At 42.2% G+C, this 16,627-nt stretch overlaps 1 protein-coding gene across 2 annotated transcripts in view; it reads right to left on the bottom strand.

Annotated features, from left to right (window-relative positions):
* CHST9 (carbohydrate sulfotransferase 9) overlaps positions 1-16,627 on the bottom strand; it is a 285,080-nt gene that overhangs the window by 103,110 nt on the left and 165,343 nt on the right. For both annotated transcript variants that reach the window (XM_043889202.1, XM_043889203.1), the window contains one exon: positions 13,157-13,198. In XM_043889202.1, coding sequence (XP_043745137.1) covers positions 13,157-13,198 — 42 coding nt within the window. The remainder of the gene's footprint in view (positions 1-13,156; positions 13,199-16,627) is intronic.

Genomic DNA, 16,627 nt, shown 5'->3' with positions numbered 1-16,627 from the left:
GATGCTGGCCTTGACCCTGCACCCAGATCATTCATCTGCCTGCCCAGAGCCACGTTGGTAGCTTCCAGCTGCAGCCTTGCCTCTCTAGAAGACTCTATGGGGAAAGATACATGCTGGCATATCATATTTTATCTACACTTCCCAGAGGCAGGAAATAACTTCAAATGGCAGAGAGAGTCACATAGGAGCTCTGATACTCCACAGCAAACCTGACAATGGATAGAGGTCTCTGCACAACAATTCTTGGATTGCTGTCTTCCTTTCCTTTACTACTCTGCACAATGTACACAAATTTTTTGAAACTTCATTTAGTGGCATTTCCTGCTTCTAGTTTCTCTCCCTCTAGTCCACATTACCTGCTTGAGAATGATCTATACCTGGTTGGTGCATGGAAGATGTGATGCCCCACACACGGTCTCATCCTAACATCTGGACATTAATTCCTGACTTTGCCTCACCCTAATGCTGGAACCCTGGCCTTCTCCCTACTTCTTCACTATGTCTGTGCAAGGCACCTCGTGGGCCTGATGTGAGTTCTAAGTTTAAATCCCCTTGGTCAGCATGTCCCTCTCTGCTCCATGTGTCTATGGACCTCTTGTCCTGAGAATTCTGTTCAATAGACACCAATGAGTGATCCCCTTATCCAAGGCCACATGCCATCAGTCACCACTTATCAATATAAGCTACTCTTCAGAGACTGTAAACAACAGTAGTATAATTAATAACCCCTTACTCTAGTTATGAATACCCATGCTCCTTTTGTGAGGAACATGGGCTTCACCTTTAAGGTAGAATAGTCTTTGTCAACTTAACTCCTGAGCACAGTCAAAAGAAGCCCTTCCATGACCTTGCTGCTGGTCTTACCCTGTCTCTCTCCTCTGCTCACTGCCCTTACCCTGGATTACATGGCTCTTACATGCCTAAGGCTGTCACCTGAGCTGCTTGTCCCGTAAGACTGCTCTTCCCCATGTGGCTGGATCCCTGTCAATCAAGTCCCTGGTTAGATGTCACCTGCTCAGGAAGGCTTCCCTACAGGTGGTTCTCCCTGTTACTGTCATTGTTGGTGCCCTGTAATATCTGCAGAGCATCTAACAAACAATCTAAACAATACCTGTTTACTTGACTCTTCTCATTTGGGTAAGAAGCCCCTAGAGGTGGGTACCTGGTCTGCTTCTTCACCACAATATATCCAATGTCTTGTGTGTGTGTGTGTGTGTGTGTGTGTGTGTGTGTGTGTGTGTTAGTTGCTCAGTCCCATCGCTTCGTGACCCCATGGACGATAGCCCACCAGGGTCCTCCATCTATGGGATTTCCCAGGCAAGAATACTGGAGTGGGTTGCCATTTTCTTCTTCAGGGGAATCTTCCTAACCTAGGGATCAAACCCTCATCTCTTGCATTGGCAGGTGGATTCTTTACCACTGAGCTACCAGAGCTTCCCGTTTAAATTTGTATCTTTTTCATAATATATTGTATGTATTTAAAATATTATAAATTTTATGTATTTTAATCAATGTATAGATACATGATATTATTTGGAAAGTCTGATAATTTGCTATCATCCTCTTTCTCCAGAGATGAGGATAAAGAATAGAAATAGCATGGTTAGGTTCCTTGGAGCTAAAGTCATTGCTCAAGGGCAGTGAATAATGCTATAAAATCACTTGTACTATAAAGATCATTATCTAAAGTCATTATCATACACAGGACATTCAAACCTCACATTGAGATTTCTCTCTTAGTCCTTCATTTCTGACAATTCTCAAAACACTGAGACTTACTTTCTGTTTCTTAGAGAAAAAGAGGATACATCAAGGAGACGCTTGAAAATTAATAAGTAGTCATAAATTTATAAAAGTACAGAGATAGCCCTGTTTTCAGGTATTATAAACATGCCTCTTTGTTTGGCTACAAAATGTCCTTATTATTATTCTCAATTTTTAAAGTTGCTATCATCACTTTTTGAGTAAGAGCAGACTATGTTCACAACCTTAAGGTAAACAAAGATTTCTTAGGATACTAAAAAGCATTAACCATGAAGGAGAAAAGTAATTTATTGTTTTTTTAATCAAATTTAAAAATTTCAATTCATCAAAGCCACTTTAAATAAAGTGATAGACAAACCACAACTGGAAATATACTTATGTGTATCTGACAAAGAACTTTCCAAAATAGATGAAGAATCCTACCATAAGCAATAGATAAATGATCCAGTAAGACTGAGAAAAAACTTGAATAGATATCTCACCAAGGAGGATATACAAATGGGCAACAGCACAAAAGAAGATGATAAGGATCAACAGCCATCAGATATCTGCAAATGGAAGTCATGACAGATACCATTTCCTACCCACTGTTGGTGAGGATAAGGAGCAGCTAGAACTTTGAACATTGCTTATGAACTGAGGGACAGTTTCTAATAAACATTTACAATCCAGCAATCCCATTTCTCAGTCTTTATCCAATGGGAATGAGACAAGTTATTCACAGACTTGTATAGGAATTTTCAGAGCAGTCTTTTTCATAACAGTCCCAAACTAGAAACAATCCAAATGTCAAAAATAGAATAACTTGTACAAAAATAGGATAACTACAGTTTAGTCATACAACAGAGTATTACTCAACAATAAAAAATAAGTCAACTCTGCTTAGAGAACTAAGCAACAATCTCTAAAACACTATGGTGAGTGAATGGAGCATTTGCCATCTATATGCTATATGATTCCATTCATTTGAAGTCCAGGAATAGACTGAACTAACCAATGGTGACAGTGATAAGAAAGTCATTTCTTGGGTAGTACAGAGGAGACGAAGGGGTGGGAGGGAGGTGGTAGGCTCTTGAACTGGAATTGACTGGAAAGGGCCATGAGGGAAATATTCATGGTATGGAATTCAGTGTTTTATTTTGCATGACCATTATACCAAGTGTTTGAAAGTGAAAGTCGCTCAGTCATGTCCGACTCTTTGTGACCCCATGGACTATACAGTCCATGGAATTCTCCAGGCCAGAATACTGGAGTGGGTAGCCTTTCCCTTCTCCAGGGGATCTTCCCAACCCAGGGATCGAACTCAGGTCTCCCTCCTTGCAGGCGGATTCTTTGCCAGCTGAGCCACAAGGGAAGACTCTTGGTTGGGGGCCCTGGGCTCCAGTGTGGGAAGCCTGTGCTCCCTCCTCCCCAGCGTTGTGTGGTGCTGAGAACACCGCCTGGCATGTGGCCGGGTGCTGCCTTGTTGTGGGAACATGAGATGGAGGCGTGGTGGTGCTTTGGGGGCTTCAGTGTGGAGTGATGGCTAAAGACTACTGAAGAGAGAAGTTCAACAGTATTCTTTAATGAGACAGGAAACACCTTAAGGAGGACATGTTTGGCGGCCAGCTCTGGGTTTAATGATGAAGGGCTTCCCCGGGGGAGCTCTGGTCATTGGCATGGGTCCCTCAGCGCCTGCGCGCCTGGCTGAGGGTTCTCTTTCTCGGAGCAGGTGCTCCATGAATGCCCCGAGCATCTCTTTCTGCTCCTGACGGACTGACCTCGTGGCTAGAATACTGCTTGTGTGTTTTGAAAACGTGCCCCTCCCAGGCGCTGGCTGTGTCCACGTGAGCGGGAGGTGTGACCTAGTGTGGCCGAGGTCTGCCGTCCCTAAGCTTCGGGGAGCGCGGTGCTGGGAGGTGGCTCTGGCCGGCCAGGTTGGGGGGACTCTCCGGACAGAGTGCCCCGTGGATCCGGGAGCCTCTGCTTGGGGAAGCCGAGGTGAGCGGTGGCCCGGGCGGGCGGCCTGGTGGGGTGGACGTGGCTGCCCCGCCGTGTCTGTGTGAAGCTGAGACGGTCTCGTTCACGGGCTCACATCCTGCTTGCAGGGTCCGGGCGCCTTCTCTCCGGGTGTGGCCCCATTCCCTGGCGTCTGTCCTCCAGGGCACCCTGGACAGAGACCTTCCTGTCCTCATCTCGCGTGCTCTCCGGCTAATTTAGCTGATTCTGGGTCCAGGTCTCCTGTGCTTTAGAAATCTCCTCCTTCACTGGGCCGTCAGCCTTCTCACTTCTTTTTAGCTTGGCTTCTGCTCCAGAGACCTCTCCTGGGGTCTCAGCTCCCTCCTCGCCGGCATGTGCAGTCCATCCCCAGCCTGGACCCCTGCATCTGCCCTCTGGCCGTCTGGTCCCCTGCTATTCTAACTGCCTGTGACTCACTTTCGCGGAAAATGTTTTGTTGTCACCCCATATCCCTCCATCAATCTCCCAATCTGACTTCTTGTCCTTCTTCAGTAACATGACTCCCGTTTATCCAACATCAGATCTCAGAGAGGCCCAAGTTCAGTGATTTGCCTTTAAATATTTAATACATTCTTACTAGTTCTACCTCTGCTGTGAATTAAGTTGGGCTTCCCTGGTGGTGCCGTGGTAAAGAATCCTTTGGCCAATGCAGGAGACAAAAGAGATGTAGTTTGACCCCTGGGTTGGGAAGATGCCCTGGAAAGGAAATGGCAACCCACTCCTTATTCTTGCCTGGAGAATCCCATGGACAGAGCCTGGTGGGCTACAGTCCATGGGGTTGCAAAGAGTTGGACATGACTGAGTACTCAGCAAGAACACTGGAGTGGGTAGCCTATCTCTTCTCCAGCAGATCTTCCTGACCCAGGAATCGAATAGGGGTCTCCTGCATTGCAGGCTGATTCTTTACCAACTGAGCTATCAGGGAAGCCTTTTTACAACTATCAAAACTTATTGAGTCAGACACTTACCTGTGTATTTTATTGCATATAAATTGTACTAAAAAATTAAAAGATTCTTTTATTTTAAAAAAATTAACACTAAACACCATTCAGAGTAGTTGCCTATTTTCCAGGCATGAGAGATACTAAGAAAATTCTTATTCTATTGAATTTTACATACCTGGTTTATAATGTATGATGACTATAGTAACTTATCCAGTTTCATTAGATTAAGTCTCAAGTTGCTGTGAAGTTCAAAAACATCAAGAAGTACCAAGAGAAAAAAAAAACAAAAAACCCACCTCCCAAACAAGCTAAAATCCCTGCTCTGAACCAGGATTACATTTTTAAAGATGAATGTCATTGCTACAATATACCAGCAAGGGGAGCAGTTACACTTTGAGAACAATTTCATCCTCTCACCACTGAATTATTCTATAGGGCACTTTAAAGAGACCAAAAATTGACTTTTGGGTGTAGCCACAATGGAAATGACAGATCATTTTAATGCAAGAGAAAAAGATTGGAAACCTTGACCCTCTAGATTACTTTGCACCTCAATGAGAAGGGGAAAAACAGATCAGCTTATTAAAAGAATATGTTCATGTAATTCAGGTACCAGAAAAAACATTTAAAAGAACAGCTAAATTAACTGTGGGCTGCCACTTTTCCTTGGTTAATCATTCCCATATGAGAATAATAATGTATGTCCACCCCCTTCTCCCACAAAAGAAAAAGACCCCAAGAACGCCACTCTTCTGATGGATGTGGGCATAGCAGCATCCATTTGTAAAGAATTTGCAAGCTGTTCGAATACTGGAGTCTGTCTGAGCATAGGCAAGGCTGGCAAAGGGTAATTTTTTAAAATCCTGAAGCATAAAGGCTTTTCAGTTGAGATGGTTATGCCATGAATCTGAAGGTTTACGCTGCATTTTTTATATATATCGCCATGCTCATCAATTCTAAGATTTGTAAGGCTTAATGCTCAGCTAAGCTCAGGAAGCCTGTAGAAAAGTCTCTAACTATCCCTTCCTGTCAGGTTCGGTAATCCTGGATTTACAGAAAAGAATGTTCTGGCTGACAATGGCAAGCATGTCCCCCAAAGCACATGCAAATGGAGGGCTCCAGGTAGGGACACCTACAATATGGGTAACTGCCCCCTTTACACTCTAACCTACATAGTAGGTTAGATAGTAACCCTGGCCTTGATTCTAACATCATGTGTGGTGTGTCAGTTGTTCAGTTATGTCCAACTCTCTGTGAACCCATGGACTGTACCTGACCAGGCTCTTCTGTCCATGGAATTCTCCAGGCAAGAATACTGGAGTGGGTAGCCATTCCCTTCTCTAGGGGATCTTCCCAACCCAGGGATCGAACCTGGGTCTCCTGCATTGCAGGCAGACTCTTTACCGTCTGAGCCACCAGGGAAGCCCCTCTAATATCATGGCACCTTCTCAATTCTCCTGGCTCCCCAGAGAAGCTGAGCACAGAGGACATAGCATTGTGTGCCCTGGAAAAATGCCCTGAGCCATGCCCGGGGCGGGGATGGATTCCCACTTGTAGGAAAGCCATATCTCTACATTCTGTAGTGCTCATGCATCTGAGCTGTGCCTTCCTCCCCCAGAGTCAAGTGAACTCAAGAACGCTGGGTAAACAGAAGCAAGAGTCCCTTCCAGAACGCACCGACAGAATGAAGAGCTTTAGAACGTGAGCAGGTGTGTGGGCTGACTCTATACGGGCACCTGCAGGGGCGCCAGGAGCAACTCTTCCTTTAAAGTCTCACTTCACTGCAGCCCTTCCACAAGGGCAGCCCTCTGCCCCAGGAGAGGGGATGCCAGCAGCATGGAAAAGGGCATCACTCATGAATGTGGGTACCTGCTGCCTGGGACATAAACCCTGCCCGGAGAGTCTCCCTATGAAAATCCAAGGAACACTTCTCAGTTCAACGTCCCTAAGAAAGGATTTGGAATTACTTCCATTTATGAAATAGAAGGAAATCATTTTTCCCCCCTCCAATTTCTATAAACGGAAGTCCAAGGAAGTAGAGGGTTCAGAGTAAGAAGATTCAAGTTTAGACTCTGACTTGAACATTTTGTCCAGACCCCCAAATCTGTGATGCTACAATCTGAACCATATTCTTGCTGGCAAAGAGTCGTGGGGTTGCTCCACACTGAATTAGCATTTCACTACGCAGCAAAGGAGCTTTAAAGAACAACGAAGCAAACATAGAAATGAAGTGCTATGGCACACGTCGTCTTAATTTTGAGCTTGCCACTGAATGGACCTGAGTTTTGTGTTCTTACAAGGCGGACATAAAACAAAAGACAGTCTCCCAAGAGTTATTAAAACCTGCAAGATGTATAAAGTGTAGAGATGAAATATAAAGGGAAAAATATACAAAGAACCCAGAAATGGGAGACATGCTGGTTAGAGGAGGAAATAGAAGCAAGGTGTAATTAGAGATAAAGACACACAAAAAATAGAGATGCTTGTGTGTGTGTGTTTAAAATTTTAATTTAATTTTTCATCGCTGTATAGTTGACTTACAGTGTTCATTTCAGGTGTACAACAGGGTGATACAGATTCTTATAAATTAAGCACTGTGTAAAATTATTATAATGTTACTGACTGTATTCCCTGTGATTTGCTCATCTTATAACTGGTAGCCTGTTGTGTTTGTTTTTAATGAAAGGTGAGTTGCTCGCTCCAGCAGATCTGCTTGCATACAAACCAGGAAGGAATAATTGGCAGTTGTAGAAGGCACACTGGTCTGGTTGACATGGCACCAGGTGATTAAAGCACATTCCAGAAAGGGCTAATGTGTGTTTGTGTCAAGTGGGAGAACCTCCAGCCTGAAATTCAATCAGAAATATTGCATGGGGCTTCCTACTCTCGAGGAGGTAGAGATGGGCTACACTTCAGCATGGTTCCTGCCCCATAGGGAAGGACCATGAGTGGGGAGTGAGGATGTTATGTGATCTAGAGCCATCTACATATCTGTAGGTGACTGCAACTGACTGAAAGGAACGTATAGGAAGCAAAGTGCTTGGAAGTGAATTCTGTGTGACTCCCTCTTGGCAGTCACAGGAGGGTGGGCTCTGGGAACAAAGTCTGAGCGAGAAGAAAGAGCTTTGGGGTTTCCCACCCCCTAAAGAGTCTCGGCAGTTGTATTTTTACAGAAACGTAGAGCTTTGTCTGAATTTGACAGGGTTTTCCTAATGTTTCAAATATTATTCAAGTAAGGTGCTTATATGTATATCAGTTCAGTTCAGTTCAGTCACTCAGTTGTGTCCGACTCTTTTCGACGCATAGTCTGCAGCACCCCAGGCCTCCCTGTCCATCACCAACTCCTGGAGCTTGCTCAAACTCATGTACGTCGAATCAGTGATGCCACCCAACCATCTTATTCTCTGTCATCCCCTTCTCTTCCTGCCTTCAATCTTTCCCAGCATCTGGGTCTTTTCCAATGAGTCAGTTGTTCGCATCAGGTGGCCAAAATATTGGAGTTTCAGCTTCAACATCAGTCCTTCCAAAGAATATTCAGGACTGATCTCCTTTAGGATCTCCTCCTGGTTGGATCTCCTTGCAGCCCAAGGGACTCTCAAGAGTCTTCTCCAACACCACAGTTCAAAAGCATCAATTCTTCGGTGCTCAGCTTTCTTTATAGTCAAACTCTCACATCCATACATGACTACTGGAAAAAACATAGCCTTGACTAGATGGACTTTTGTTGGCAGAGTAATGTCTCTGCTTTTTAATATGCTGTCTAGGTTGGTCATAGCTTTTCTTCCAAGGAGTAAGCGTGTTTTAATTTCATGGCTGCAGTCACCATTTGCAGTGATTTGGGAGCCCCCAAAAGTAAAGTCTCTCACTGTTTCCATTGTTTCCCCATCTATTTGCCATGACGTGATGGGACAGGATGTCATGATCTTAGTTTTCTGAATACTGAATTTTAAGCCAACTTTTTCACTCTCTTCTTTCACTTTCATCAAGAGGCTCTTCAGGTCTTCTTCATTTTCTGCCATAAGAGTGGTATCATCTATGTATCTGAGGTTACTAATATTTCTCCCGACAATCTTGATTCCAGCTTGTGCTTCATTCAGCCTGGCATTTCGCATGATGTATTCTGCACATAAGTTAAATAAGTAGGGTGACAATATACAGCCTTGACACACTCCTTTCCTGATTTGGAGCCAGTTTGTTTATATATATATATATATATATATATATATATATACACATATATATATATATACACACACACACACACACATATATATTTAATTGGGATATAGTTTGCTTTACAATGTTGTGTTAGTTTCTGCCATACAATGAAGTGAGTCAGCCATACAATGAAGTATATAGTCAGGCTATATACACATAGCCTGGGGATATATGTATATGGCACTTCCCAGGTGGCACTAGTGGTAAAGAATTTGTCTGAGAATGTAGGAGACATAAGAGATGTGGGTTTGATCCCTGGGTAGGAAAGATCCCCTGAAGGAGGGCATGGAAACCCACTCCAGTATTCTTGCCTGGGAAATCTCATGGACAGAGGAGCCTTGGGAGCTATAGTCCATGGGGTCACAAAGAGCCAGACATGACTGAAGTTACTTAGCGTGCAAGCACACATACATATATCCCCTCTGTCTTGGACCTCCTTCCCCCTCCCGACCCATCCCATCCCTCTAGGTCATCACAGAGCACCTAGCAAAGATCCTTGTGCTATACAACAGGTTCCCACTAGTTATTTATTTTACACATACTAGCACCTCGAATTAGTATATCCTTCTTGAATATATTCACTCACTGAATGAATCAACCAAATTCCCAAAAGAGGAGTATATCTCTCATTAATTAAAATAGGAGTCCATGATGGGTAAGATACAGCCTACAGTTTCTTTATTACTTCTATTTGGCATATGAAGGACATTCTCCAGCCACTCAAATCTCTCTCCGAGGGAAGTTAACTATCAAGATAGAGCTTGGCAATTCTCTCTTGGGGTCCGCAATGCTAACTGAGCATTTAAGAGGACACCGGACATCATCCTAGTGGCTGGTGAGATAACCCACTTCCAGGTATAGGAGAGGAAGTGCAGTTCTGCCTGCGTACCCAGTGAATCCTGTTCTGAGGTCTAGAAGCGGTGCTGATGACCTGAGGGACAAGAAGCATGCAGATGGGCTCCTTTTTACTTCGTTCAAATGCCAGTTTTCTGTTCCAGAGGTTTCTCACTGTCTCATGTGCTAGGGAAGAATGAAAACTCAAGTGGAGGAGAGGCTGGGGTAGGGACTATGAGCCAAGGGGGGTGGGTCAGTGAGAGGGTAGGAGAGCCGGGCAAGGGTCTGGAGGGTCTCCGAGCAGACAGCTGTGTCTGGAGCTTAGCTGGTAAATAAGGAGAGTAGACAACCTTGAGCACTTGGCAACTCAGCCCTCTTCCCTGATAATGACAAGAGCCATAGGATCACAGGCAACTGACCCTGAGAAAACATAGTCTTCTGCCAATTCAGGGTAGAGGCTGGAGTACAGGTCTTGGAATACCAGTCTCCAAGCTTCTCAGATCAGAACTCATTCTCAGTTGTTCTCTCAATGACACATGCTTGCTTTGACCTTCCTCGACTCAGGCCATCGAAACATCCCTATCAGCGGCTCTTGGGACACATAAAAATGACTACTTGCAAATCATGCTTTCGTAAAGGATTCTTAATGCTGCTTAAAAACCACTTTCACAGGGCTTCCCTGGTGGTCCGGTGGTTGAGAAGCCACCTTGCAATGGAGGGGACCCTGGTGTGATCCCTGGTCCAGGAAGATCCCACATGCTGCAGGACAACTAAGCCCATGTGCCACAACTTCAGAGTCTGTGCCCTGGAGCCCGAGAACCTCAACTACTGAGTCCACGCATCCCAACCACTGCAGCCCACACACCCCAGATCCTGTGCTCCAAAACAAGAGAAGCCACCACAGTGAGTAGCCCATGCACCACAAAGGAGTAACGCCTGCTCTCTGTAACTAGAGAAAGCCCAAGTGTAGCAATGAAGACCCAGCACGGTCAAAAATAAATAAATATTAAAAGAAACACTGTCACATGTCCCTTTCCAAACTTCATCCCTCATTGTGTTTTTTCTCTCCCCCTGGAGACAAGCTCCTGTTCACAGATGACAATCATCTCGCAGCTCTCATGTATAGAGCACCTTTGTATGAATATGTTGTACACAGCTTGTCTTCAATAATCGCAACAACCCACATAAGCTGTGTACTGTTATCCTCATTTTATAGATGAGAGCTCAGTGAGGCGAAGCCAACGCTGAAGTGTACGCGGGTTACGTGATCTGCCCATGTTACATCACTCACAGACTCTGGAGCAGGGATTCAAACTTGTGCCTTTCTAATCGGCATTCCACACTCATTCAACAGCGTAACGGAAAGGAGACTGAAGCTCTCAGACATAAACTCCCTCAAATTTCTTTGTATACACCTTCAAATGTTTATTTATTTATCTCCCCTTCTCTCTTCTAACAAGGAGAAGCTGATTCTATCCTGTGTTCCTGAAAGTTCTCTCAATTGTCCACAGTTTTATCTATTCCCATTTTTCCACATTTCAGCTTTCTATAGACAACTCTCAAACCTATCTGTGAGCTCCGGCGGGTGTTTCCAACCTCTAAGGAAGGGCATATCTTCTTAGCAATATACCATTTAATAGACCATATATTGTTGCCCATCTCCTCAACTCTCCACCTCAAACACGTCTGCTGTTTTTCTTAAGCAATCCACGTATTCTCTATTTCCATATGTTCGCTCACACTGATTTGAAATGTCCTTTTCTCTACTTGTAGACATTGAATTTATGTTTAAAGAATGAGCTCCAGTGTTATACCTGCTATGAATATTTCCCTAACTTTTTAGTCAAATTTAATGGTATCATCTCGGTGTTCCCCAAGCACTCTGCTTATAAGGATAACACATCACTTATCACATGGGAAAACTGTCTCCATCTCTGCTTCAACTTATGGGTTGCCAGCACAGTGTAGACAAGAAGACAGTTTTATTAATCTCTACATACCTTGAAGCAATAAGCATGGCCCTTGGCTAAGTGTTTGTTGTATGAATGAATGAATGGTGATTTGGTTACTGCTCTGACTTTTCAACATGCCGCAAGGAGGGCATGATCTGATTTGGGGGTTATTTTCTTCTCCCCTTAAATCTTCACTATCATCCTGGGACTTTGTCTTTCTTGCTATGTGAAAATATGGTTTTAAATAAAAAAAAAATTCCTGTGGTATAAAATCACAGAAAATAAAAGGGAATGATACATCATTTTTCTTGTAAAAATAAACACATGACTGTCATTCAGGTGTTACAGATAGGCATTCAAAAAATGAAAATGTATATTTGTCAGTTTCAAAAAAAAAAAAAAAAAAGATAATAAGAATTGATCCTCTTCTATTAACAAACATTTATGTCCACATATAACACACAGTACATTTCAGTAAATTAGAATACTGAGTTTGGGGAGGTGGGAAGAAAAAGGGGATGTGAGCCTGAACTATGGAAGTCAGATTTATTGAAAGCAATACACTTTTATTACTTTAAATACTCTGATCTGTCAATAACGCCTGTCTAAGGAGAAAACCACTAAATGACATGCATCCTTGTTTTACTGCTGAATCTTTTTGCCTAAAGACCACCGTATGTGCCAAAGCCATGAAAACAATTACTCTTTTAAAATAGGTTACAGGTGTTCCCTCTGTTTCCTGCATCAAACCCATTCCATGGTGACAATTCATAAGTAAATTTCATCTTAGTCTGGGTCAAACTGTCAAAAACTGTAATCAAATTATCTGAATGAAGAAGGTTTTACTGAATTCTTACAGAAAGACATTTCTGGAAAATAAGGAATATAGTCCAATGTCCCAGGGAAGTGTTATAAAATAAAAATAGGTAAAATGTGAACTTTTTCAAATAAGATGGACATTAATTATTCATTAAGCTAGATATAACTGGAATCTATCTTCAAAGTCTATGACTTCCTCTGTAAATTTATTGAGGGCAAGGATCATGGTTTGCTTGCTTTTCTCCCCTACCCTCTAAGACTTTATAAAACTCAAAATGCCACCTAGGCTGTGCTTTCTGGTGATGGATCATCAGAACAGGTATTTAAAAGTGACACTACAGCGTTTTCAGTTATTGTGGCTTTGGGGCTTCCCCGGTGGCTCAGATGGTAAAGAAACTGTCTGCAATGTGGGAGACCCGGGTTTGGTCCCTGGGTAGGGAAGATCCCCTGAAGAAGGGAATGGCAACCCACTTCAGTATTTTTGCCTAGAGAATTCCATGGACAGAGGAGCCTGGTGGGCTACGGTCCATAGCGTCACAAAGAGTCGGACACAACTGAGTGACTAACACTTTTGCTTTGCTCGTCTAAAACTACCCAAGACCCAAACATTATGGAGAGTTTACTCACTGATTCTGGGTGTAGATCTCAAGTAATGTATAGGTCCCCATCCTAGAAAAGAAGAGATAGGAAATGCACATATTACCATCACCTGCAAAGACATTTAAGAACCTTTCTACATTGACATACCTCAAAGTCTCTGATATTTTATTGCTAGCCAAGAAAATCATGGGAAGGGAGAGGGTCATGAAATAGAATATGACATCCCCATGTTTCTAGGATACTCAAGTAGTGACAGGCTTGATATCACATATTAAGAAACCTGGCATTACCTTTAAACTTTGCCACAGAAAAGACAGCTTTGTGCCTATACCTTTTGCCTCAGAGAAATCGAGCTGGGACTGTTGGGGTAGGCGGAGATGGAAAATATTCATCTTGGGATTTCCCTGGCAGTCCAGTGGTTAAGACTTTGCCTTCCAATGCAAGGGGCGAGGGTTTGATCCCTGGTTGGGGACCTAATATCCCCACATGCCTCATGGCCAAAACACCAGAACATAAAAAACAGAAGCAGTATTGTAACAAATTCATTTCAAGGAAGAAAGTTTCCTTGGATTCTTTGTATTCTACTCCATAATCAACCAAGGTGTTGATACATAATTATAGTTTCTGTTTAAAATTTCTGAGTATATGGGATAGATATCTGCTAAAATTGATAGTTGGAATAGAAATGCCATGTACTTCTCCTGGTATGGAATATCCAATGGCCCACTCTTGGATAAGTTGGGTTGTGAAGCTTGAAATAGTAAATGAACTGAAGTCTAGGATGAAAGGACAAAAGCTTTTTGAGGGATGAGATCCCATGGATATTTACATCATCCAGAGCTACTAGAAGTTAATCCTATAGTGAAGAGCTCTAAGAAAGAAATCTTGAGGGCTCCCTTGAGCCAACAATTTTTCATCCTGATAATCAAGAAGGACGACCTTTTCTGCCAGATGAAGTTGCTAAATGTAATATAGAATATTTCTTCTGGTTTAGTCATCTCTGGGGAGAGATGAATCTTAACTCATTCTGAGAACAAGTTGAGGGAACCACAAGATGGTAATTATAGGGCTATTCAGACTTTTGCTTTCTAGATTACACCGGTCCAATTCCTCTTTTAAAAAACATATTATAGCCATATAACATGTGGGCTTCCCAGTTTCCAGGTAGCACAGTGGTAAAGAATCTGGCTGTCAATGCAAGAGAGCAGCAGGAGACATGGGATCGATTTTGTGTCAGGAAAATCCCCTGGAGGAGGAAATGGCAACCCACCCCAGTATTCTTGCCCGGGAGATCCCGTGGACAGAAGAGCCTGATGGTCTATAGTCCGTGCATGTGTGCTAAGTTGCTTCAGTAGTGTCTGACTCTTTGTGACCTCACAGACTGTCGCTCACCAGGCTCCTCTGTCCATGGGGATTCTCCCCATGGATTCTCCCCATGCTCTTCTCCAGGGGATCTTCCCAACCCAGGGATCAAACCTGTGTCTCTGAGTCTGCTGCTTTGGAAGGCAAGTTCTTTACCACTAGCGCCACCTGGGAAGCCCATGGGGTAGCAAAGAGTTGGACACGACTGAGCACACACACACATACACACACACACACACAGATCAGCAGTGGCCCTTTTATATACTGTATGCTATACCATATATTTTATATATTACATAATTTTAATATATATGTTAATATTATATACTATTAATGCATATATTATATATGTTAACATATATCTTATATTATCATATGTATATGTAACGTTTTGTTTCCTGCATACTGTCTTGTTTTTCAAAAATATTCCTTTTAAAGTATATTGATAAAATTTGAACAAATACTTAAGAATGATGAGGCTTATACATAGAATGGTAAGCTTAACTCTCTGGTCCTGCTCTTCTGCTCCATTTAAAAAACTTGCTATCAGTGTAATTCATATATAATATTGTTTTTCTAACCTAAATTGATAGAAAGATTCTATCAGTGCTTGTTTTCTTAATTATTCTTTCATCAAATTTCATTTGTGCTAAAATATACCAGTTTATAGTTATGTCAATTAATGTTATTCTAGTAATAACTTTATAAGGGAAAAGAATCTGAAAAAGAATATATATATTATATATATTTAAACTGAATTACTTGGTTGTACATCTGAAACTAATACAACATTGTAAATTAACTATACTTCAAAAAAATGTAAAAGAAAAAATATAAAAGTAAACAAAAATTTAAAAAGTTTTTTATATGCTATTCTATTTTTAGAATGATTAAAAAATACATATAAACAATATATTGAGTTGTATCATCATGAGTTTCCTGAGATAAGGTATCAGCAGCTGCACTTGATTTAGTAATTTCTGCATTTTGGATGAAGGTATTTATAAGTCATTGGTATAGCTCATCAATAAGTTATAGGCCCTCTGGTACAACTGATCCTCAAGGGTTGGAACTTGATATGTAATCCACTGCTTCGGCTCACTTTGATGCGATTGCAACTCTCTATTTACTGGTTCACCCATGTAACAATAGCATGATTAGGGTCACACTTTCGTGGCTTGGTGATAACAATATTGTTTAGGCTAGGACCAAAAATCTTCCCTCATTCAAAATTGATTTTATCCGGCACATCTCATTGTTGATGTAATCTGTCACGTAGCCAGGGAAGGAAATTAAATTGATGTGGAAAAAATGGCTATTCAAAGAGTCAAATGCAGTTGCTTCTTTATCTCTTATGATATTCTGCTAAGCAGTTTACTGATTGCATGAGAAATGGTTCTCATCAGGTATTGCCTCTAAGCCCTCAGGTTTATGATAATCAAGTCATTTTCCTTTAAAAACGTGGACACGGTAGCCTCTTTCCTCATCTCTGTGATAGCTCAACAAGAAAGGCTGTGCCATGGTCATCTGTCAGTTTCTTTTTTCTTTTTTTTATTAATGGTGGGAAAAAAACACATTAGATCTGTCCTCAGTAAATTTTAAAATATACTGGATGGTATGTTGACTGTAAGCTGAGCAGATCTCTAGAACTTTTTCATCCTGCATAACTGAAACTCTATACCCACTGAATAGTAATTTTCCATGTCCCTTTTCCCAGCCCCAGGAAACTACTGTCTGCCAATTTCTCAAGGGTCTCAGGAAACCTGACTCTGGGCATAATAAAGAGATTATATTTCTGGGTAGAATACACTTCGGTGTTCTAGTTTGGCTTTCACTCATCACAGACTGATGGAACAACATATTGGTTCCAAATAGGAAAAGGATTACGTCAAGGCTGTATATTGTCAACCTGCTTATTTAACTTATATGCAGAGTACATCATGAGAAATGCTGGCCTAGAGGAAGCACAAGCTGGAATCAAGATTGCCGGGAGTAATATCAATAACCTCAGATATGCAGATGACACCACCTTTATGGCAGAAAGTGAAGAACTAAAGAGCACTTGATGAAAGTGAAAGAGGAGAGTGAGAAAGTTGGCTTAAAGCTCAACATTCAGAAAACTAAGATCATGGCATC

This window comes from Cervus elaphus, chromosome 27, assembly GCF_910594005.1.
Source record: "Cervus elaphus chromosome 27, mCerEla1.1, whole genome shotgun sequence".
Classification (NCBI taxonomy): Eukaryota; Metazoa; Chordata; class Mammalia; order Artiodactyla; family Cervidae; genus Cervus; species Cervus elaphus.
The sequence above is the reverse complement of the archived record's forward strand: the minus strand, read 5'-3'. Positions and strand labels throughout refer to the sequence as shown.